We start from the raw sequence: 26,625 nt of genomic DNA, 5'->3' as shown, positions 1-26,625 counted from the left end.
CTTACTCCAGGTGCTAACATCACTGGTTTAAGAAATATTTGCAATCTGTGCTGCACAGAGATATTCTCGGAATTCAAACGGATCATAGAGTTTTTAAAAACTTGCATTTATATTGTACTTTTCATAACCACCAGATGTCTCATGGTGCTTTACAGCCAATCAAGTAACTTTGTACCATAGTACTGACAAAAATGCCAATTGGTGTGCACTCATCTTCGATAAATAGTGCAACAGCTGGTTCGCTAGTCAACTAACCCAAAAGACACCAGCTCTGAAAGGTCAGTACTCACTTAATATTGCAGTCTATATTTGTATGCACAAATTTGATGGGACTTGAACTCAACCTCACAAAAGGTCAGACTGCTACCAATTGAACAACCTTTGACACACCAATTAGGCTGGAGACTCTTCAAAACATAAGACTGATATGGTGTTAGCTGACTTTAAGCAAAAGAATCTGCACTGACAATATCACACAGTGAATCTGTCAAGCGGTTTATAATCTAGTAATATAGAAACAGTGGATCATTCAGACCATCAAGCATATTCTGCCATTCAGTATGATAATTGCTAATGAAACTCTTCAGTGCCTTTTACTCACCCCATTCCCCGTACAAATTAGTAACCAGAAATCTAATCAATTTCTACCTTAAACATACTCAAGACTTGGCCTGCACAGCCCTCTGTAGTAGAGAATTTCATTGTTTCATAATCCTCCAAACAAAAGAATTTCTCCTCATTTCAGACCCAAGTGATAACTCCTTATTTTTAAATTGTGCTCCCTGGTTCTAGACGCTCCATCCAGAGGAAACATCTTATATAGATCAACCCCCTCTGTCCCTTTAGCCTTTGAAGATTTTGAAGCAATTTCATCGAAACTTCAAAAATACTTAAAAGAATACAAACCCAGTTTGTATTAAGCCATTGCAGGAACAACCTGATGAACCTTTATGCGCTCCCTCTGAGGCAATATTTTTTCTGAGATAAGACCAAAATTGAATACGCTCTGGTTGTAGTTTTCATACAATGAAGCAAGACTTAACTACTCCTGTACTCAATTTGACCTCTACTAGGATTCTATGATTTTATAAAGCCAAAGGATCTTATTTCCCTTGATTCAATAATAAATGTCTAAGGTATGCTTAAGTAAAAGTTTACAATCATCTGCAGCATGATAGTACATCCCATAACTGTATTACAGAAGAAACTGCAAAACATGAACTGGGCACAAAACAAGTCATTTGAGAGAGTAAACATAGTGGCATCCATTATAAAACTGCAACTTTCTTATTTACTTATTGGGACTTTGAAAAAATTAATAAATTCATTCACGGGATATGGGTGTCACTGTCTAGGCTAGCATTTATTGCGTAAAGCGCAGTCTAGTCAATCAAATTGCTGTTGGTCTAGAATCATGTGGGCCAAACCAAGTCGGAACGGGTAATGCCTACAAAAGGGTATTAGTGAACCAGATAGGCTTTTCTGATAATCAACAACAGTTTCATGTCATTATTAGACCTTTAACATCAGGGTTTTGGATTGAATTCAAATTCCACAACTGCCATGGTGGGACTTGAACTGGGGTCTCCAGAACATTACATGGGTGGCTAGATCAATAGTCTAATGATAATACCATTAGGCCATCAGCAGCATGTTTTGCATATAGTACAGGATATCAAATAATATTTCAGCCAATTAAAATTATCAAGAACCTAAACCCAATGGTGAACTTTTACATTAGCTGTACATTTAATATGAAGAATGCCCATAAGATCATTAACAAAATAACGAGTAAGAACTCAATCATGAGGAACTCCACTCGGCGTCATTCTCTGGTTAATAATTACACAACAGACATCTTCAATCACTCCAAATTGCACCTATATTTCTGAAAATTAATGAAGTAGTTTACCAAAATTGTTCTGGAAATTTCTGCAGAGGGTAACCAAACACACACTATTCATTTATGTTAAACCTCAAATCCAATTGGTGTACTGTCAGTTCTTAAATAACAATAGCACGGATCTCACATTGTAAGAAAATTGTACAGTAGCTGCAGCATTTTAATTAACAGGGCCATAATCACATTATAGTAATTACAGACAAGATTTTTGTTCTGTAAATAATAGTATAAATTCTTCAATCACGTTAAAGTTAATTAGTGCTGAAGAAACAAGTGTTATAGCAGACAGACTGTGTAAGAGAAACAAAAGCAGAGATAATTTTGAGTCTGTTTAACACCCTTGAAATACAGTTGGGACATTACGCACAGCTTTAGGTACTCAAATTTACAATAATCTTCTGATTGTTTAAAAGCACTAGGAAACTACCAAGGATGAAGGATTTTTGTTGAGGACTCAAATTTGGTGCATCAACACCAAGGCAATTTATAGAATATAGATAGAACATAGAACATTACAGCGCAGTACAGACCCTTTGGCCCTCGATGTTGCACCAACCTGTGAAATCAATCTGAAGCCCAGCTAACCTACACTATTCCATTCTCGTCCATATGCCTATCCAAAGACCATTTAAATGTCCTTAAATTTGGTGAGTCTACTACTGTTGCAGGCAGTACATTCCACGCCCCTACTACACGGAGTAAAAAAACTACCTCTGACATTTGTCCTATATCTATCACTCCTCAATTTAAAGGTATGTCCCCTCGTCCCATCCAGGGAAAAAAGGCTCTCACTGTCCAACCTATCTAACCCTCTGATTATCTTACATGTCTCAATTAGGTCACCTCTCAACTTCCTTCCCTCTAACAAAAAAGTGAAGACCCTCAGCCTTTCCTTATAAGACTTTCCCTCCATACCATGCAGCATCCTAGTAAATCTCCTCTGAACCCTTTCCAAAATTTCCACATCCTTCCTATAATGTAGTGACCAGAACTGTATGTAATACTCCAAATGTCGCCGCACCAGAGAGTTTTGTACAGCTGCAGCATGATCTCATGGTTCCGAAACTCAATCCCTCTACCAATAAAAGCTAACATACCGTATGCCTTCTTATCAACCCAATCAACCTGGGTGGCAACTTTCAGGGATCTATGTACATAGACATAAATCTCTCTGCTCATCTACACAACCAAAAATCCTACCACTAGCCCAATACTCTACATTCCTGTTTCTCCTTCCAAAGTGAATCGCCTCACACTTTTCCACATTAAACTCCATTTGCCACCTCTCAGCCCAGCTCTGAAGCTTATGCATGTCCCTCTGTAACCTACAACATCCTTAGTCATTATTCACAACTCTACCAACCTTAGCATCATCCCCAAATTTACTAAGCCATCCTTCTATGCCCTCATCCAGGTCATTTATAGAAATGACAAACAATAGTGGACCCAAAACAGATTCTTGCAGTACACCACCAGTAACTGAACTCCAGGATGAATATTTCTCAACCCACTTCTTTCAGATGGCCAATTTCAGATTCAAACCACTAAATCACCCTCAATCCCATGCCTCTGTATTTTGTGCAATTTATGGCCGAGCTAGTTAATCAAAGAATAAAGGGTTATAATGGTTGTTATGGTGCAGTGGTAGCAAGCTTTCCTCGGGAACAGGTGATACTTGAAAACAGACTCTGTCCCAGAGATATGTCACTACATGTCTAAACAAATCATTTAAAAATATCTACAGGTGAAATTTCCTGAATGCACCCAAAATGAAATTCACTCAGCCAGTCTCTAAGGCTCTAGGATGTAGTGATAGTATGGCCGAGAGGTAGGGGTACTATTTTCAAATCCTATCTGTTCCAGAGATGGGTCAGAACATATCCAAAAAAATCAATTAAAGCATCATGAAGGATTACACTGATTAATAGCAATGCAATTAATTCAACTGGGCATTAGCATGACAACAAGGGAGGTTAAAACTTTGGTTGAGCACATTAAGAATTAGAATAGTTATTTAGAGAAGAGTGTAGTCAGAATGTTAAAGCTAACAGTTGAGTATCACTACTTCAAAAAAAATTCCATTGCTAATTAAAATACAAAAGATCTGAGCAAGAGAGGGATTTAACGTGTCTACACTTTGTGAAAATTGAACGAGTGATGTGATTTTACATAAAATTATTCAAACATTACAGGATCTTTAAGATAAATCAGAGCTACTTAGATATAAATGCAAGATAATGCCAGGCTAGTTGACTGTTTGAAATATTGAACTGCATGAAACTATTAAAACACAAAATGACATGGTCTCAACTGGAGTCACTCCCTCTCCACAAACCTTTCTTAAGCTTCCTTAATACCGTTCTCATTTTTTTGCAGAGTAGAAGAAAATAAATAAACAAATAAAATTTGTCAAACTAAAAACTTTCAAATTTAAAAAATCTAATGTCACAATTCATCCAGTTACAGCCTTAACTTCCCAGGGTTGTTGCTTGCATTCTCTATTAAAAAAAGAGGCAGGTCTAGAACCCACAGAAATTTCCTCTCAAATTCAAGTGATTTTGTACAAATCTTCCAAATTCTAGATTTATGAAATTAAATTGTCTGTGTGCCATATACATATAGCTAGTTGCAAGAAAGCTATTATGTGCTACTAAAGTAAAAGAATGCAATTTTTTAATTAGTGCAATTTGAAGACTGTAAATTTAGTAATACATTTAAAAGTTAAGGGTGCAAATGACAATGTTTTATGAGGATGTTTAGAGTAAACCAGGGAGAAACTCGAGTCCTACAAAGGCTTATTGGTAAGCGATAGTTTGTTCATGTATTAGTGGTTTTTTCCAAATATAATTTCATCATGGGGTGTTTTCTTGTGATGTGCACCCATGCAATTTCAACTTCAAATTAATTTAATAATGTGCTCACATTTTAATCATAGGTATAACTTCACTAGTCTGAAGTTATCACTAAAACAAAGAGGCAGAAAGATGACTGGTAGCTTTGCACATTAGTGAACCTAAAATGAAACAATACTGCCCCACACAAACAAAACTCAGTAAAAGCAGAAAATACTTGCTTCTGCTTCAAAGAAAAGCCTTTTTTTAAAATTTACTATAAGTACAGACATTTGTGCATGACCAAAAGCATTTCAAACCACGTCACGAAAGAAAATTTAGGGTTTAGAAATTGTATTATAGCTGATAATGCTCACTACCAGGGTGCAGTTATTCAAATCTAACCATTGCTAGAACAGTAAACACTTAATAAATACACAGCTGTAACTATTGAGCCAGGCACAGGCTGACACTAACTGGTAGCAAGATACTTTGGATCTAGTTTTTTTTTAAAAATGAAACAATGCAAACATTTGAGGCATAAAAAAAAACTTTCCTGCAATCCAAACAAGTGTACTTCATAACTTGCTTATTCTGGAATATCTACAAAACTATAAAATGCTCTTAGTGCCACTGCAAGCAATTCTTAAGCAAATATTTTCCCAAATTACGAAATACAAATCTCCTATCCAATGTCTAAGTTATTTTTAAAAAGTCACTGCTTTAACATATCACCAATGAAAGTATGTTAATTAAAGCTCAAATAACAATACTGCACTGAATCATGCTGAAGAAATAAACAGCACAACTGTGTTCCCTTTTGACCAGGAAATATGACAACTTTGGATACTGAACATTTCTAACTTGTGTGTTTAACATCTGAAATGCCCTACTCCCTCAGAAGTTGCATGACATTCTACCATGACTCAGTGTCCAAATAAGTCAGTGTATGAAGCTCCTATACCTCAAATCAGAATAAACTCTCCAGGCAAAGCTCAGGCTTCTCCATTCCGGTGTAAATATCTTTTGAATGGCAAGATAAATCTTATTGACTGGAAGTTTTATTCCTTCATCAAATAATAATCAGCATTCTATTTTTCAAAATTTGCAAGTAACTTCAAATCACCTTGTTTTAATGCCCATCTTCTCCATTCCTATTACTAACTTAGACATCCAGAATCTTGACCAAAGTAGTAATTGCAGAAGGGTAACCACAAAGTATAATTAATCACATTCACTGTCAGGCTGATTATTGCAGCAAAAACTAAAATTCCTGGAGAAGCACTTTCAATAAATCAGCTTAGATTTTAAAAAAGAACAAGTCCAAAACAAAATTCTTACATACCTTCTTCAATATGCACATTGGATTCGGCTACCTCAACACTCTCAATACTCATAACAATTCTTAAAAAATCAACATTAAAAACCTAGTATATTATTTTCTTTCTAAAAGCAATTAAGTGCGTTATGATAGAGTGGTCAGGCCCCTATCTCTGAACAACAAACTCTAGGTTCATGTCCAACTGAGACTTTGTAAAAGGTGCATTCATAACAAAGTCAAAGTCAAACAGCTTGATCAACATGCAAATCTTTCCGATATCTTTGACAGGCAGTAAGCACAGGAGAGTCTCTTGGTTAGTGATGCTCACCTACAGAGTTGCACCCTGCCAATCTATAAGCTCCAACAATCTAACAACCTGTTCCAGGAAAAGGTAGCTATAAAAACTGAGAGAAGCTCAGTTTTATGTCACATGTGCCACCAGACATGGGAAAGTCTCCAACATTAATTGACTAAGACGTGATGAAATATCTTTGCAATTCTAATTAAGATTTCACATATTTGTGAGCATACAAAGCATTATCAGCCAATTCATAATCAAGCAATGTTAGAAACAGTAGCAGAATGCCTCAGAAAAATACAAGTAATGGACTGAATCAGAAGTGGAAAGACAAATGTTAAACAGTGTTAAACAAGATAACATCAGAATGTCAAATGAAGGCAGAAGCTATAGAATACATTAGATAACCCTATTTTGCATTTAGAGTCATAGAGATGTACAGCATGGAAACAGACCCTTCGGTCCAACCCATCCATGCCAACCAGGTATCCCAACCCAATCTAGTCCCACCTGCCAGCACCCGGCCCATATCCCTCCAAACCCTTCTTATTCATATACCCATCCAAATGCCTCTTAAATGTTGCAATTGTGCCAGACTCCACCACATCCTCTGGCAGATCATTCCATACACGTATCACGCTCTGCGTGAAAACATTGCCCCTTAGGTCTCATATCTTTCCCCTCTCACCCTAAACTTATGCTCTCTAGTTCTGGACTCCCTGAACCCAGGGAAAAGACTTTGTCTATTTATCCTATCCATGCCCCTCATAATTTTGTAAACCTCTATACGGTCACCCCTCAGCCTCCGATGCTCCAGGGAAAACAGCCCCAAGCCTGTTCAGCCTCTCCCTGTGGCTCAGATCCTCCAACCCTGGCAACATCCTTGTAAATCTTTTCTGAACCCTTTCAAGTTTCACAACATTTTTCCAAGAGGAAGGAGACCAGAATTGCACACAATATTCCAACAGTGGCCTAACCAATGTCCTGTACAGCCGCAACATGACCTTCCAACTCCTGTACTCAATACTCTGACCAATAAAGGAAAGCATACCAAACACCTTCTTGACTATCCTATCTACCTGCGACTCCACTTTCAAGGAGCTATGAACCTGCATTCCAAGGTCTCTTTGTTCAGCAACACTCCTTAGAACCTTACCATTAAGTGTATAAGTCCTGCTAAGATTTATTTTCCCAAAATGCAGCACCTAGCATTTATCCGAATTAAACTCCATCTGCCACTTCTCAGCCCATTGGCTCATCTGGTCCAGATCCTGTTGTAATCTGAGGTAACCCTCTTCGCTGTCCACTACACTTCCAATTTTGGTGTCATCTGCAAACTTACTAACTGTACCTCTTATGCTCGCATCCAAATCATTTATGTAAATGACAAAAAGTAGAGGACCCAGCACCGATCCTTGTGGCACTCCACTGGTCACAGGCCTCCAGTCTGAAAAACAACCCTCCACCACCACCCTCTGTCTTCTACCTTTGAGCCAGTTCTGTATCCAAATGGCTAGTTCTCCCTGTATTCCATGAGATCTAACCTTGCTAACCAGTGTCCCATTGGGAATCTTGTCGAACGCCTTACTGAAGTTCATATAGATCACATCTACTGCTCTGCCCCCATTAATCTTCTTTGTTACTCCTTCAAAAAACTCAATCAAGTTTGTGAGACATGATTTCTCACACACAAAGCCCATGTTGACTATCCCGATAAGTCCTTGCCTTTCCAAATACATCTACATCCTGTCCCTCAGGATTCCCTCCAACAACTTGCCCACCACCGAGGTCAGGCTCACCGGTCTATAGTTCCCTGTCTTATCTTTACCGCCCTTCTTAAACAGTGGCACCACATTTGCCAATCTCCAGTCTTCCGGCACCTCATCTGTGACTATAGATGATACAAATATCTCAGCAAGAGGCCCAGCAATCACTTTTCTAGCTTCCCACAGAGTTCTCAGGTACACCTGATCATGTCCTGGGGATTTATCCACCTTTAACCGTTTCAAGACATACAGCACTTCCTCCACTGTAATCTGGACATTTTGCAAGATGTCACCATCTATTTCCCTACAGTCTATATCTTCCATATCCTTTTCCACAGTAAATACTGATGCAAAAAATGTTCATTTAGTATCTCCCCCATTTTTTGTGGCTCCACACAATGGCTGCCTTGCTGATCTTTGAGGGGCCCTATTCTCTCCCTAGTTATCTTTTTGTCCTTAATATATTTGTAAAAACCCTTTGGATTCTCCTTAATTGTATTTGCCAAAGCTATGTCCCCATTCAGCCCTCCTGATTTCCCTCTTAAGTATACTCCTACTTTCTTTATACTCTAAGGATTCACTCGATCTATCCTGTCTATACCTGACATATGCTTCCTTCTTTTTCTTAACCAAACCCTCAATTTCTTTAGTCATCCAGCATTCCCTACACCTACCAGCCTTTCCTTTCACCCTGACAGGAATATACTTTCTCTGGATTCATATTGTTATCTCATTTCTGAAGGCTTCCCATTTTCCAGCCATCCCTTTACCTGCGAACATCTGCCTCCAGTTAGCTTTCGAAAGTTTTTGTCTCATACCATCAAAATTGGCCTTTCTCCAAGTTAGAACTTCAGCTTTTAGATCTGGTCTATCCTTTTCCATCACTATTTTAAAATGAATAGAATTATGGTCGCTGGCCCCAAAGTGTTCCCCCATTGACACCTCAGTCATTTGCCCTGCTTTATTTCCCAACAGCAGGTCAATTTTTGCACCTTCTCTACTAGGTACATCCATATCCTGAATCAGAAAATTGTCTTGCACACACTTAAAAAATCCCTCTCCACCTAAACATTTAACACTATGGCAGTCCCAGTCAATTTTTAGAAAGTTAAAATCCCCTACTATAACTACCCGATTATTCTTACAGATAGCTGAGATCTCCTTACAAGTTTGTTTCTCATCTCAATTTCCCTCTGACTATTGGGGGGAGAAGTCTATAATACAATCCCAATAAGGTGATCATCCCTTTCTTATTTCTTAGTTGAAGCAAACAATTCCATTTCACTAGATTAAAAAGTTCCAAAAAACTTTTAATCTTATCACAGTTAATTATCTTGGATAAAAGGTGGAAGACCTTATATACAATATGAAAGAATCTGGAAAGAAGATGCACATACAAATTTAAAAGACATATGTAAGTTGAATATTTTTGTGAAGGGGTTTAAAATCAACTAGGTCAGGCATTTCAGAAACTTTTAAATTTGTATGTGCATCTTCGAATTGTTAAATGGAATTTTGATTATTCTGTGAGGTTTATGACAGGACAGAGAAAATATTGAAAGATATTAGCTGGCTTTTGAATAAATCGAAGATTCTTCTCAGTTTGAAAAAAAAAATCCAGAGTTTTTGGGAAGTTCAAAGGAGACCTAACTGGTGTCAGATGCAGGAATAGTTTCTCCTGGTAAGGAGATTGTTCTCAACAATTAAATAAATAAAATTTACCTCAGAGGAAGAAAAAAGTTAATTTGTGAAACATCTAGATGAGGAGTATGTAGTTACAACTTTTCAGATTATTACAAGACTGGGGAAGTCTAACATCTCACTTGCTTGGATTTTCAGGGCAAAGACCTCAGTGCAAGCCAAGTGCAGCTCTGAATATCACTCAAGGTGATCAACACTACTTAGCAGTGAACTTAACTGGTACTATCACCTTAAAATTTGCACTTTTCATTATAGCATATGTACCATTGCAATATTTCAGAATTTAAAAAACACATTCCAAACCCTCAAAAATACAACTAAGGAAGATGAGAGAGAGCAGACACAAAGGATAGCCACTGCCTGACAAGAAACCCTTCACGAAAATCATCTTAAATGGAAAAATATCACCACTCCCTCATTGTAACCGGATAAAAATCTTGAAACACTACCACCACTATAGGTGTACAGCGGTCATACAGTCTGTATCAGTTCAAGAGGAAACTTTCAACCATCTTTAAGGTTAGATTAGGAATAAGCAATAAATGTCAGCTGTCAATGAGGTCAACATCTCATGAATTAACATGAAAAGTTCCAAACATAAAACTTATATAATACTTAAAATTCTACTTTTTCCTTCCACACCTTTTTGAGCTAAGTGTTGGATTTATTGCTGATCCTCTAAATACTTCTACTCAAATTCTGCTTTGAGAGGATCATTCAGGTTGTTGTTCTTTAATTACAACAAATCTTAAACATAGAGGTGCCGGTGTTGAACTGGGGTGGACAAAGAAATCACGTGACACCAGATTGGAGTCCAACAGAATTTCAAGTAAACCCGTGTCATATAAATCTTATAACAAAGTTCTTAGTTCTCCTGTTGGTGTCTAGAATGGACTTCTGTGGGCTCTTTCCTCAAAAAGAACTTTACCGCTCATCAACTGATTTCCATGGCAGACATTTTGTCTCAGATTTAACAGCACAGGCATTATTAAATTTATGTGATTATATTCAGCAATGTCCCATTTTGGAACAGATGAGAAAGAGTGTGCAGCCAATGCAAAACAACTGCATTCAGAATTTAAATCTATTCATAGGTCAGAGGGAGCGATGGGAAAGGAGAGTGAATAATGGATCGTTTGCCAAACACCAAGATGATAAACAATTGGCATTATCTATATTCCATCCTTGAGAAGGAGAATAAGGGCCTTTAAAACATTTAAGGGCTGACGAAGCTAAAATAACAACTGAAATTACCTGATGTGTATTAGTAATATCTAAAATATAAAATAGCTCATTTTAAACAACAATCCATGCTTTCTGGGATTGAAAATTAACAGCTATGAGCATGGTGATTGGTACAGTAATTAAAACAAAATGGTTGATGCTTGCCCAATGAATCTATAACTACTGTTGCTTTTCAAAAACAAACTTCTATTTCAACTCAGTCCTGGAGCTAAGGTGCTGGGGCAACTTGATAGATCAGAACCCAATAAAAATTTTACATCATACAGACTCAATCTGTTGAAGATTGATAAATTGACAATTGTTCAATGAAGTTATTATTTCACCTTAAAAATAAAAGGAAAATAATCTAAACCAGATTTCAGCAAAATTTTTAAAATGTATTGTACTTTCACTTTTCTGCTCAATTATAAGCCATATATCTTGGTAGGCCTTAACAGGCAAAGAATTATGTCTAATAGTCAATTTTTGGTAAAACATCCAAATTACAATACAGATTTTAAATTTCAACCTTCAAATGCACAACCAAAAAATACTTCATATACAAGCCACCCATTAACTGTATATTATCACGCTAGACTAATGATTTATTTTAAAAACGATTTCTCATGATATAGTCAAAAAGGCTCTGAAGCTTCTTTCTTTTGTGACATAAATACATCAAAATTACGTTTTACATTCTATTTTGGCATAAACCTTTGCCTTCTATTCCTACCATAGTCTTTTATTCTCATTAATTTAGTTATCTAGAGCCTTCAAGGATCACATTCTGCCTTTACCGTGATATTGAAAGTAACAGAGCCCTCGAGCTGTGCGAATAACAAGCAAACCTTACTTCAGGTAGAAGGCTTGCAGGTTTAGTCAAAATTCCTCCCACATACACAACATTGGGCAAAGTCGGCCGAGGAAACTCCAGTGCTATATCCGTGCAAAGCATCCATAAACTGGAACCCTGTATTAAATCGTACATGGAGCGTTCAGGCTCAATTTTATATTTCAGCATAATTCTCTCATATTTTGGCAAGAACAGAAAATTCACACCAAAGCGTGACACCAAATATACTGCAATATTTGTAATTCGTTGAAATAAATTCATCTCGTCTGTAAGGAGAGAGTTGAATTCTGGTACGTAGGATAACGGCGTTGGAGCACCAACTTCTGTTGGGTACCAGAGACCAGTAGAAAAGACTGCATACTTCACTCCCAGAAGATGCGCAATGACAAAGCCACACATTTCATTTGGGTCCACCAAAAGCAAGTCAAACTTTTCCTCTTTGAGCTGTGCAATGAAACTCTGACTGCCAACCATGATGTCACAGTTCTTTGAGTAATGCTCCAGAATGTCAAAAAGTTCTAGTGCCGTTAGTCTTCCTGAGAAAATGTTTCGCATCTTAGATTGCAAAAATTCATCTGCTGTTGTGCTATTGAAGAAACCAGGATACCGCAGCAATCTAAAGTAATCTGATGAAGGGATTTCTCTACCTTCTGATACTGCAAACACAGTATCATGTCCATGCTCATGCAAAGCTTTAGCTAGAGTCTTGAAAATGTAGAGATGGCTTTCAAACATAATCGGCGGCACAATCACAATTTTGGCAGCCTTTGATATATCCACAAAGCACCAAAGTAGCATGAGGATTTGGAAATATAACTTCATGGCTGAAAATACAATAAAAACAACATCAGCACAAATTACATACACAAATGTGTTTATCCAGAATAGTTAATAATCATACAAAAGTTCTATCTTTTTTAATCTAAAAGGAGGACATGAAGTTTATACCATAACCAGTAAGAACATGTATTAATATTAACATGACAGCTTTAAAATCTCCCAAAATTTCATTTTTTGATGTGGTACCAAAATAAATTAATTCAAAAGTCAAAACATTGCTTAAAAAGCATAATCACTATTATTATAAAATCAAACAAATACTATGTGCAGCGAAAGTATAGAACAACATGGGAAAGTATAGAACAACAAAACACACCTGGCCTTCATTTGGTGTACTTTTGCAATCTGCTGAGACAGGTTTATGCGTCCTGCATCATATTATGGTTTTAAAATAGATAGTTAAATGAGGCAGAAGATGTACTAATGTTAATTTAAAATTCTCCAGATTCAGGAAGTTTCATTGTATTAGAAAGTAGAAAATAGGCAATAAGTAGGAAGAGAAGCAGAAAATAGGAAACTATAGGCCAGCTACCTTGATATTTGTCAAGTGACAAATATCAAGATTGCTCATTAAGAATGTTATGTGCACTTCGAAACACAGGTAAAATTCGGAAAGGTCAACAGGTTTTGTGAATAGGAAATCAGACTTAGTCAATTTATTAAATTTCTTTAAAGGAACAACATGTGCAGTGGATAAAAGGGAAGTTGGTAGATGTACTTTACTTTGATTTCCACAAGATGACAGATGAAAAGTTGTTTTGGAAAACAAAATTACAAAGTATGGGGATTACATGTTAGAATATTTAGAATATGGACTGGCTGGCAAAAAACAGTGTGCATGAATGGACCTTTCTCACTGGCAAGATGTAAATGAATTGAGTAACAGATCACATTCTTTCCATTTTTTGGACTATAGTCTTTGGAGTAAAGCTTATTGATTCAACCCTAATCACGTAAAGTCTAAGTAAAGCGCAGGGACCATTAAGCCTCACTTGGGTAGGGCATTGGAAATGAAGAACTTGTCTTCCTGGAGACATCACAAAAATTTAAAAAACTTCATAAACATATGCACAATTCCTCACTTTACTGATTTAGACCCTGGTTGACAATACACAGAACAAATTTCTGGACTAAGAATTAAATTATGACAAAAATAGATTCAAGCTACACATAAACAATTATGTACCACTGACATAAGCTTAACCTCTTTAGAAAACTCCCACCCCACACACACACACCAACACACACGTGTTTCAAATCAACAGAAAAATTGGAAAGGCAGGTTATTGGTTCCACTCCACTGGAGTCATTGGGATGGCCCTTGTGACCTGTCAAGAGTTACTTCCTCTCTTGGTACTTCCACCTGCATGCAGGGATACACAGGGCAACCAATTCACTTATAAAATTTCTGGCTTATTGGTTAAGAGCCATGAATTATAGAAACCGATGGGCTAAAATGAATTGGTTTTCTTCAAACTATTTTCCTTAAAATGCAGAAAAATGGACAATTTCTTCCTCTAAAAGCTTATGCTAAAATTCTCACACTCTGGCTCCCGGGTAGTCGAACAGCCTTTCACAGTGATGAAGACCTTCTGCTCATCAACACTGACAATTGATTGGCACTCCACAAACCAATTAGCTATTCATAAAATAGAGTCAAAAAGTCAAAGATGTGCAGCATGGAAACAGACCCTTTGGTCCAACCTGTCCATGCCGACCAGATATCCCAACCTAATCTAGTCCCACCTGTCAGCATCCGGCCCATATCTCTCCAAACCCTTCTATTCATATACCCGTCCAAATGCCTCTTAAATGTGGTAATTGTACCAGCCTCCACCACATTCTCTGGCAGCTCACTTCATTCACATGTGTGAACTATGAAAATGTTGCCCTATAGGTCTCTTTTATATCTTTCCCTTCTCACCCTAAACTAATGCCCTCTAATTCTGGACTCCCCCACCACAGGGAAAAGACTTTGCCTATTTATCCTATTCATACCCTTCATAATTTTGTAAACTTTTATAAGGTCACCCCCTCAGCCACCGATGTTCCAGGGAAAACAGCCTCAGCCTGTTCAGCCTCTCCCCATAGCTCAAATCCTCCAACTCTGGTAACATCCTTGTAAATCTTTTCTGAACCCTTTCAAGTTTCACAACATCTTTCTGATAGGAAGGAGACCAGAATAGCATGCAATCTTCCAACAGTGGCTTGACCAATGTCCTGTACAGCTGCAACATGACTTCCCAACTCCTGTACTCAATACTCTGACCAATAAAGGAAAGCATACCAACGCCTTCTTCACTATCCTATCTACCTGCGACTCCACTTTCAAGGAACTATGAACCTGCATTCCAAGGTCTCTATGTTCAGCAACACTCCCTAGGACCTTACCATGAAGTGTATAAGTCCTGCTAAGATTTACTTTCCCAAAAGGCAACACCTCACATTTATCTGAATTAAACTCCATCTGCCACTTCTCAGCCCATAGGATCTGGGCCAGATAAGCCAGTTGTAATCTGAGATAACCCTCTTCGCTGTCCACTACACCTCCAATTTTGGTGTCATCTGCAAACTTACTAACTGTACCTCTTATGCTCGCATCCAAATCATTTATGTAAATGACAAAAAGTAGAGGACCCAGCACCGACCCTTGTGGCACTCCACTGGTCACAGGCTCCAGTCTGAAAAACAACCCTCCACCACCACCCTCTGTCTTCTACCTTTGAGCCAGTTCTGTATCCAAATGGCTAGTTCTTCCTGTATTCCATGAGATCTAACCTTGCTAACCAGTCTCCCATGGGGAACCTTGTTGAACGCCTTACTCAAGTCCATATGGATCACATCTACCGCTCTGCCCTCAGCAATCCTCTTTTTTACTTCCTCAAAAAACTCAAGTTTGTGAGACATGATTTCCCACGCACAAAACCATGTTCACTATCCCTGATCAGTACTTGCCTTTCCAAATACATGTACATCCTGCAAAAAGCTAGAAAGCTTTAATAAAAACACAAATTGCTGGTGGGACTCAGCAGATCATTTCAAGTCCAGTGACTCTGCATTCTCGCCACAGATGCTGCCAGATCAGAGTTTCTCCAATAATTTGTTTTTGTTCCAATCAGCAATTACTACCAGACAAATCTCCCATTAGCTCCAGCTCATTTGCATTCATCACTCAGTGCTTGAACAAATAGCAGTGTAAGCAGCACTTACAGTGAGAGTGTCAGGTAACGTGTACCTTATAAAATCATTAGCTGTTTAAAAAATATAATATTTTTAAGACGGAATAGGTACAGGAACATGTTCCAGGTAGTTTGCCATCATATGTCATGACCAGAGCAATGATGAAACAAAATTCATTACCAGAGGTCAAAGTAATACCACAGGGAGATATTAGTTTTTGTTTTTTTTTCTAAAAAAGGATAGGGTTACTTCACAATAAGTATTTAACAAACACAGAGAGAGAGACAGACAGAGACAGAGAAACAGAGAGAGAGAGAGAGAGAGAGAGAGAGAGAGAGAGGCACACAGAGTGACAAAGTGGGGGGGGGGAGGAAGAGTAGAGAAAGGGGGAGTGGGGGGGGGTGGAAAGAGTAGAGGAAGGGGGAAGGGGAGGGTCCAGTCATCAGGCAAACATGGAGGAGAGTGTTCTTGTTCTGAAAAATTGTTACTCTATGTTGAGTCCTGAAGGATGCAAGGTATCTCGGGAAACAATGAGATGTTGTTCCACCAGTATGCTTTGAGCCTTGTAGGAGCAAAAATATTGCCATGGGAATAGTGGGGTTGTTAAAAATGGCAGCCATTGAAAGGTCATTGTCATCTTTAAATTGACAGAGCATCGTGTTCTGTGGTCACCCAGTCTGCATTCCATTTCCTCAATTAACAATAACTTTCTGAAATTAAGGTGAAATTGGTTTTGACTTTCCACATATTACAGTGACAGCCTTCAACAGCTCCACTGGATATTTAAGGTTATATTTCTGAGTTTCAGTGAAAAACACAAGGGTAAAAGCTTTGAATTGGTGCATGAAGTGCAAAAATATCAGTAAGAACTGGAGTATGGCCAAACTGGATTTACTGCACATTAGGGTAGGATACAGATGTTAGATTTTCAAGTAAAGATTAAAAACAATGGAGGATGGTATATAGTGTTTGAAAGATAACTGGACCAATGAATCCAGTAGTAATGTATGGCTACAGTACATAAAGACAGTCAGGGAAGCACATTTTGTAGGTAATACACACTGCAGCCACAACATGCCAAATGTGAAGGAAATGAATACATTAGATGGTGGTTGGTGTCTGTTGAAGCAGGCTGCTTTGTACTGGATGGAAATAGATTTTAGAATATTATTGAAGCTGCTTTCATCCAAATGAATAGACAGCATTCCATTACACTACCATGTGCACAACGTGATGAAAAGACTTTGGGATGGCAGGTAATGTGACACTCACCAACAGATACCTAGCCTCTGAGCTACTCCCATGGCTATTTTATGCGATTAGCCAATTACATTTGTTGTAAATGGTGATACCAATGATGTTGGTAATGGAATTAGATCATAAAATAGTTAAAATATCTAGAAAGGATAGTTGGACTCTTGCTGGTCATTGTGATTCAAGTGTCAAGCCACAACCAAACATTTATTAATGCTCAGCCCAAATCTGAGCACTGTTTAGGTTTTACTACATTAAGTCATGGACTATTTAATAATCAGGAGTTGTAAATAAAACTGAACACAAATTAACAGCAAATAGGTGAAGAGATTCACGGATGTAAAACAGAGGTTGTATTCAAAAGCCAGTTAGGCTGACCTCAAAATGACTCAAAGTTCTGGTTTAGAAATCTCCGCAGAACAGCCATTCCTACATTCTTAACCCATACCCAACAGGTTCTACTTGTGGTGTAATTGATAAATTTCTAAGAAAATTTCAAACTGGTGTAACTTTGTGCAGACTACCACTTATTTTGTTCATAAGACTGATCAAGAGGACTTGACTGAATAAGGTGACTGATGTCAAGCAAACCTCCTGTTGAAGACTTCTTATATTTTTTGCATAAACACTTGTGTAATGTTAACACCCAGCTACCCAATTTGGTACAATGAAAATAATTACAATTAAGTATGTTTACAGAGTTTGCTGCCCTATGAATTCTGGACTTCATCTGACTTCTGACATCAGAATAAAAGCCTTCCAACTGCATGAACAATTTCATTCCAAACATACAGAAATCCAAACTAAAATTTGAGAAAGTATTTGAAGTAGGTGTCTACAGCTATTTTAAAATCATGACGTGAGATGGATGAGAAATAATGTAGGACGTGAAACACAAAGCAACTAGGAATTTCTGACAAAAGGCCACTGTATAATAAGCCTCCATACTTTGCTCAAAAAATGCATTTTTTAAATTTAACTGCCTAACTGCTATTGAGACTATGAAGGATCATCAATGAATCAATTACTGAATCAACCGGTGTTCAGTGGGCATTACTTTCAGAAAATGTACATATCAAGCACATCAAACAATAGTTCTGCTAAAACCAATTGGTCTGTACAAGATGTTATTGGCTTAAGCTTTCAGATAACAAAAACCAAATCTTCAGACTGGAGATGAGGCATCAGCTTCAACTTATTACCATCGATTTGCTTCATTTCAACTGACAGTTTTACCCTAACCACACTCCTGACTCCAACATCAATAAGATCAATTTGGAGATGCCGGTGTTGGACTGGGGTGTATAAAGTTAAAAATCACACAACACAAGGTTATAGTCCAACAGGTTTAATTGGAAGCACACTAGCTTTCGGAGCGACGCTCCTTCATCAGGTGGTAGTGGAGGACTCAATCCTAACACACAGAATTTCTAGCAAAAATTTACAGTGCGATGTAACTGAAATTATACATTGAAAAATTGATTATCTGTTAAGCTTTTCATCTGTTAGAATACAGTGATAGTTTCTCTTCTTTCATATGTAAATCACAAAACCTTTTTTTTCCAAAAGTTGCATTCTCGGGTTAGCTGTTAACAATGGTGATAACTAGACGACAGTTGAAGGTGTTGGCCCCCTATGTTCTCTGTCTATGCCACGATGTTTAGATTGATTCTAGTCCAAAAAGAGAGAGATAACGGAGACAGACGTGCTGCAACCGACAGGGTACCCTTCGTTGTTCAGTATTTCCCAGGAGCTGAAAAATTACACCATGTTCTTCGTGACCTGCAACACATTATCAGTGAGGATGAGCACCTCACAAAGACCTTCCCCACACCTCCACTACTTGCCTTTCAACAACCGCCAAACCTCAAACAGATCATTGTTCAAGGTAAGCTGCCTGGCTCTCAGAACAACCCCATACAACCCTGTCACGGTAGATGCTGCAAGACGTGCCAGTGTGGACATAGATACCACCATTATGCATGGGGAAACCTCCCACCTTGTACATACCAGGTACTCATGTGACTCAGCCAACATTGTCTATCTTTTCCGTTGCAGGCAAGGATGCCCGGAGGCATGGTACATTGGGGAAATCGAGCAAAGGCTACGACAACGGATGAATGGGCACCGCACACCAGACAGGAGGGTTCCCTCCCAGTTGGGGAGCACTTCAGTGATCCAGGACATTCAGACTTGGACCTTCAGGTGACCATCCTCCGAGGTGGACTTCGGGACAGGCAGCAGAGAAAAGTGGCCGAGCAAAGGCTGATAGCTAAGTTCGGTACTCATAGGGAGGGCCTCAACCTTGGGTTCAGGACACTCTACACACTCTACACAGTAAATGATGTGTGTGGAGGTGCAGGAGAATTTGTGGCGGATACGAAAGGATCCCTTGGGGCCTTGGAGGGAAGTAAGGGGGGAGATGTGGGCGCAAGTTTTGCATTTCTTGCGTTTCCGCCAGGCCCCAAGGGATCCTTCCATATCCACCACAAATTCACCTGCACCTCCACACACATCATTTGCTGCACCCGATGTGGCCTCTTCTATATTGGGGAGACAGGCCACCTACTTGCGGAATGTTTCAGAGAACACTTCTGGGACACCCGGACCAACCAACCCAACCATCCCGTGGCTCAGCACTTCAACTCTCCCTCCTACTCCTCCAAGGACATGCAGGTCCTTGGACTCCTCCATCGCCAGACCATAGCAACACGATGGTTGGAGGAAGAGCGCCTCATCTTCTGCCTAGGAACCCTCCAACCACAAGGATGAACTCAGATTTCTCCAGTTTTCTCATTTCTCCCTCCCTCCCCCACCTTGTCTCAGTCCTAACCCTCGAACTCAGCACCACCTTCCTATCCTGCAATCTTCTTCCTGACCTCTCCACCCCTACCCCAGCCTATCACCCTCACCTTAACCTCCTTCCACCTATCACATTTCCAACACCCCTCCCCCATGTCTCTCCTCCCTACCTTTTATCTTAGCCTGTTTGGCACACTCTACTCATTCCTGAAGGGCTCATGCCTGAAACGTCGATTCTCCTGCTCCTTGGATGCTGCCTGACCTGCTGTGCTTTTCCAGCAACACATTTTCAGTTCTGATCTCCAGCATCTGCAGTCCTCACTTTCTCCTAGAGAACACAGGGGGCCAACAGCTTCAACATATTGTCTAGCTATCGCCATTGTTAACAGCTAACCCAAGAATGCAACTTCTAAAAAAAACGGTTTTGTGATTTACACATTAAAGTAGTGAAACTATCACTGTATTCTAACAGATGAAAGGCTTAACAGAATCAATTTTCCAGTGTATAATTTCAGTTACATCACACTGTAAATGTTTACAATAAATTCTGTGTTAGGATTGAGCCCTCCACTACCGATGAAGGAGCGTCAGTCCGAAAGCTAGTGTGCTTCTAATTAAACCTGTTGGACTATAACCTGGTGTTGTGTGATTTTTAAAATCAATAAAAGATCAGTCAGCAAGAACCACACAAACCCAGCCAAAACACAGACAGTAATCAGCACTCATCCCAACCCTTGGTAACACAGCCTCCTGGAATTCTTGGCTCCTGTCCAGCTGATGTCAAAAGAAGGGCAGTAATGGGATGGTTCAGCATTTCCTTAAATTGGAGAGGGTGAGAGCACAGGATTAAAAATAGTGTCAGAAAATGGGGATGGAGGGAGGTGAACACTATTAAGTCATGGCGGGGGTGGGAGGAATACTTACCAGGAAAACAGGTCCTTAAAGAAATACTGGCCACAAGATAATTAAAATCACTGTGGACACTACGCTTTCTAAATGATTTCTGCAGTGAAACATCATTGGAAGTGCAATAATTAACAATTTGGGGCATTTAAACTCTAACTGAATGTGACAATTAGCACCATAGTAGAGAGTGTGGCACAACTTCCTCAGTGTATCCTGTATGACAAGATCATAGAAGGTGTGTTCCAAACTTCTGAAAATGCCAGGATCGGAGCAATACAATAGTGATTGTCACTACCTAGACGATTCAGACCACGAGTTCTACTACAAGTAGAAGCAAGCAGAAATGACGCACCAATGACAAATCCCAAAATCTCTTGTAGCTCAGACCAAAAAAAGGTTAAAAAAAACCCAGCATTGATTCAGTTTCCAAAGTTACATATCATATTGAATTGGAAGTATCACAAAATCCCCGAAGTGTGGAAACAGAGCACTCAACCCATAGAGTCCACACAGACCCTTGAGAGAGCATCAAACCCAGACACAGCTCCCTATCCTTCCCGTGTAACCCTGCATTCACCACGGCTACAAGTGCCTGGACACTTGGCCATGCTAAAACATTGCCCATATCCATCTTATCTGCACATCTTTGGACTGTGGGAGGAAACCAAAGCACCCAGAGGAAACCATGCAGACACAGAGAGAACATACAAACTCCACACAAACAGTTACCCAAGGCTGGCACCAAACCTGGGTTCCTGGCACTGTGAGGTAGTAGTGCTAATCACCTGTATAACAAAATATGGATCTGATGTCAATATTCTGCAATTCCCAACCTAAATCATGCTATGGGACTACCCTTACAATGCATTGTGTCAGCCAGGCAACTCAACACCTTCAACATCAATAAATGCTACCTCATCACAAATGCCCAAACTGAGTGAATACATTAGAGAAATATTCTAAAATTACCACCTGGGAAAGGTTTAAAATCTAACCGGTAAATCAATCTATTTTTCTATCAGCGACCCATTGGCAGAATTTTGAGACAGCTCTGAAAAATCTATTTTGCCTTGAATTTTTCTTTTTTTAAAAAAATGCTAGTAAATCAGACCTGTTTAAAAGCTCGTGTTTGCAAAGATACTGACTACATTACAGTATTAATGTATCAAACGGTTTTGTTTATTCAGTTTCAATTGTTGAAAATCTTGGCCCTCACATTAGATATAGGTTTATCACAAAATAAATATTTGCAATCTATTTTTAAATTAAAATATATAAAGAGGAGATTTTAGTATGCCATGACTTCCAAAAGCTTTTGATAAAACTGAAAAGCTGCGCCAAGATGCTTAAGCCAATTAAAAATAGAGTCCACTTTTAACATTGCCAGATTTGGCATTGTTTCATTTAATGTTGATAGGTTATAGCAACCGGAAATCTTGTTGAGCATAGAGAGACTTGTTTGAATAGAGTTTACTACAACACTATATCTGACCAGAATGTTGCAATAAATCCCCAATCCTCTTCCCCAGAACAATGCAGGGGAGCCACTGAATCCATCAAGACAGGCGGAGCCATGGTCTTCTTGCCCAACCAAAATGCCAAAGCGCTGTACATCTCTATGATCTGTAGCCAGCCAATAGAAGCAGCCACAGGGAGAAGTGTTGCCCCAACAAGCAACCTGGAGCCTGATGAGTAGATATTACAGCAGTTTGTGTACCTTACATTTTTTTTCTCAAAATGTATTTTAACAGTTATTTAATTAATCAATATAGGAATTTAGCAATTTAGTATTTAACAGTATTTTGCTGCTAAGGAAGACTATGGAACTTAGTCTTCCTCACTTAAAATTTTCACAAACACAACCTTAAACTAAGTGAGGACATCCTGTTATTGCGAAAACAATGGAAAGCAGCACCAACAGGTACCATCATGCTCAAAAGTAAACACCACTGTAACCTGGCAAGCTTAAATCTTCAATATTACGTTTAGTTCTAGTTGGTATAGGAACTAAGTCCCAGCCACAGTACAGAAGAGTACCCAGATTGAACTCAGGAGGTTGAATTGAGTGAAAGAAAAACAGATTGAAAAACCAGAATGAAGGCAAATGAGAAGTGACCACATTTGGATTGATAAATTTACATGTAATCCAGAACGATCCATATAACAGCCACGGAAACTTGTTTCATTCAAAAGGGTCACCTAGTGATTGATATAACTGAAATCAATCTTTACATATTTACAGGGATGCATACCCTGTCTCAATAATCAGAGTCGACAGCTAGTTATAGCTATCACATCTCATTGGTGTAGCACATGGAAAATAAAATCCTGCTACTCCCAGAGTTGTCAAAAAAAGTTTAGGTTTTTGAAGTGCAGCCCATTACATTGTGAAGAACACTGCAGCCAGTCTGCACACAGCAAGGTCCCACAAACAGCATGGAGATAAGCAGATGAATTGCAGTACTGTTGATCGAAGTAGAAAAGTTAGTCAGGACATGAGAAACTCAAAGACATAGTAAATAATACCATGAATTTTAATGTCCTGTTAAGGATTCAGATTAGGAAAAAGTGCTCAGAGTTTCAAATTAATGAGTGTTTATGCAAGTGGAGCCCAGCAAGACAAGCTCACTGCAAAAATGTCTAAAAATAAAGAGTAACTGATGCCTAATTGCAAGGATTTTCAAACCACTGCATTCAAGTGCAATAAGTCAATTTATGCAAGCAGAATTCCAAAGATTAATGATCTTCATAGATGAAATTCCAACGAGAGCTTATTTTGAAACCGTGCCCCCAAGTTTAGGATTCACATACTAGAGAAAGCATCCTCTCACATCTTCCACTTCAAGCCCCTCAGAACCAGTGTGTTTTAATAAGATCATCTTTCATTCTTCTTCTAAACTTCAAGTATAAGTCTAACCTTCCCTGATAAAACAAACCCTTCTTTCCAGGAATCATCTTCTTTAAACCACTTCTAGCATTGGATATCCAAAGGAGTAAGTCCCAAAATTGTATGCAGCATCCAAGTTGTGGTTTTACCAAGGTCTTCTCCAGTAAAATTTCCTACTTTAAACATTGCAAATGTTTCCTTTCTTCATCCTAATTACTTGCTGTATTTGCATGCTACCTGTGGAGTTCCATATATGAGAACACCAAGATCTCTGCTCCACAGCATTCTGCAGAGTTCTCAAATTTGAACACTATTCAACTTTTCCATTTTTACTGCCAACATGGACCACCTCACCTATGCACCTTTTACAATCTCCTGACAACTTGCTTTTCCTGGGTATTGTGGCATTGTCAGCAAAATTTTGCTATGTACACGTGGTCCTTTCATCTAAGTCACTAATATAAATAAACAGATTATATCTTTCTGTCAGAGTTCTGAATGAATGCAACTTTGCCCAAGTACTACACAGCACTGCAAACCAACAAAAGTAACACTGAAAAAAGGTTAAAATATATTTTTTTTTAAGAACAGGTGGTTACAAAAATATTAACGATGGCAGCAATATACATAAAAACATGACTTGGAAAAGCCATATTCACAATGTAAAAGCAAACAACACCAGTGATAAAAGCGAATGTAGAGTTTAAAAGCTCAGGGCAAAACTGGACAGGATATAAAGGCTGTACACAAAATGGACAAACTAGGTGAAACTGCAGGCTGCTGAACTGAATTCTGAACATCTAAATACCATTAACTGAAACAAGTCAATGTTGAACAGCTAGATATTCTGACTAAATGTAATACCAAACAGGATATTGTTGAAGAGTTCACAATAACTTTCAAAACTGATGACCAAATTTGGGAGTCATTATCATAAATTTAATTCTGGATTAGTGGTGCTGGAAGAGCACAGCAGTTCAGGCAGCATCCACTGAGCTTCGAAATAGGCCTATTGCCCCAAACGTCTATTTCGAAGCTCCTTGGAGCTGCCTGAACTGCTGTGCTCTTCCAGCACCACTAATCCAGAATCTGGTTTCCAGCATCTGCAATCATTGTTTTTACCTCATAAATTTAAGCTGATTCCAAGCTTGGAAACGAAATGAAATGAATGCAAAGGAACTCCAATTATAGGAGTTATGCAGGATTATTGCCCACTTCCGCCCCCCCCACCACCACCCTGGGAAACAATGGAATGTTGACTGCAGTAAATATCACAGGGAAGTCAAGATGAAGAAGCAACCATGAAATGTAGCCACACAAACTCCTACAGTGCTTCAAATTTCAATACTTAGGGTGATTGTTCCTTTAATGAATTGCATAAACATGTACACTATATAATATTTTGGTTGAAAAGTTTAAGATATCACATCTTCATGCTGGTGAAATCATTCATTCATTCAGCTGCAAGTATCGCACAGGCCTAGATTTTTAAAGGAATAACTCTACCCCAACAATTCAATCTTGCTTCATAATGAAATTTAAAACAATTATACTAACTATATTATAGACACAAAAAAGAAAGCACCCAAATTGCAAAAGAAGTGTGGGCAGCAAGGCCTCAGCAGCATAGAAGTGTGGGCAGCAAGGTTAAGACCATGGACTATACATTCTTTGTCTACCCATACAATCTGCATGCTTTCAAACCACCCACAACGCAATAAATACAACATATTCAGTTTTGTTCTCTTGTATCTTTTCTTCTATTACCCAATATTTATTTTTCAGAATTTCAAAGCAGAATACAGGAAATTTCTTTTCAATGGCCATCTGTGCAAATTTACATCAACTTTACTATTACAGGCAGAGAACTACATGTTATTCTCTGCTGCCTTTCATCTTGTGATGTAATAGTAGATCCATTTGTTGGTCAACTCTGCATTAAGCATCAGGTGGTATGGTTCAGAAACTCACATTTTCAGGTGAGAACAGTAGGCTGAGAAGGTACTCTAATTTCTAGCCACTGCCTTTTCTGGGCTCTCTTGGCCAGGTGAGTTTTCTGGGTTCGGTTCACTTCTTCTAATACCCTTCCAAACAGTCAACATTTTCCTGGATATATGTTGGATGCCCAGCAAATCATGAACAAGTATCAGTTCGCTTTCTAGAACATTTTTGGGTATACGATTGATAGGGAAATTCACAACAGACATTGCTCACTTAGTAATGACTACATGCTGATGGAATTAACATGTAATATACTCCAGGACCTCAGTTGCTGACCTTGCCTTTCCAAAATAGATAAACAGTAGGTTCAAGACAGCCAAGGTGGAAACTCTTTGGGTCTTTTTCTCCTACTAAGTAATGTTTTAAAGAAGAAGTCACTACTATACAGCAAAGTGCACAGATGATGCAGCTTGATAGATCCAATCTGTCGTCTTGGTTAGGTTTCTGTTGTCTTGCACACACACGTCTAAGCTGAGAGCTGCTGCCTTTGCAACGTATGTGGATTTTAGTATCAAATTATCTTTACGATTATGGAACCTATCCATGAATCTATCAAGCACCAATGTCACATTATCAATGCTGATAGAGAGTACTGCAATATCCTGAACAAAGCTCTTTGTAGGCATAAGAAAATCTGTCCATTTGCTGCAAGCATTATAAACTTCAAGCACAGCACGAGACTAAAGCATCTGAGGATTTAGTATACATTTGTTTTGGGTTTCAAGAAGATAAGGTTGAAGAGCTTTGTCATTTCTGATCTACAAAGGGTGTCCACTTGTGTCTGAACTGAAGGCACATGACAAGGAAAACACCAAAAGGAAAAAAAAATTACAATGGAATGCAATTCTGTCTGACATC

General features: G+C 38.6%; 1 protein-coding gene across 1 annotated transcript in view; it reads right to left on the bottom strand.

The window, feature by feature from the left end:
• ugt8 (UDP glycosyltransferase 8) overlaps nucleotides 1-26,625 on the bottom strand; it is a 77,526-nt gene that overhangs the window by 38,057 nt on the left and 12,844 nt on the right. The window contains exon 2 of the mRNA XM_072587404.1: nucleotides 11,898-12,721. Within this exon, the coding sequence (XP_072443505.1) occupies nucleotides 11,898-12,719 (822 nt within the window). The 5' untranslated portion in view covers nucleotides 12,720-12,721. The remainder of the gene's footprint in view (nucleotides 1-11,897; nucleotides 12,722-26,625) is intronic.

Source organism: Chiloscyllium punctatum, chromosome 1 (genome assembly GCF_047496795.1).
Source record: "Chiloscyllium punctatum isolate Juve2018m chromosome 1, sChiPun1.3, whole genome shotgun sequence".
Lineage (NCBI taxonomy): Eukaryota > Metazoa > Chordata > Chondrichthyes > Orectolobiformes > Hemiscylliidae > Chiloscyllium > Chiloscyllium punctatum.
The sequence above is the reverse complement of the archived record's forward strand: the minus strand, read 5'-3'. Positions and strand labels throughout refer to the sequence as shown.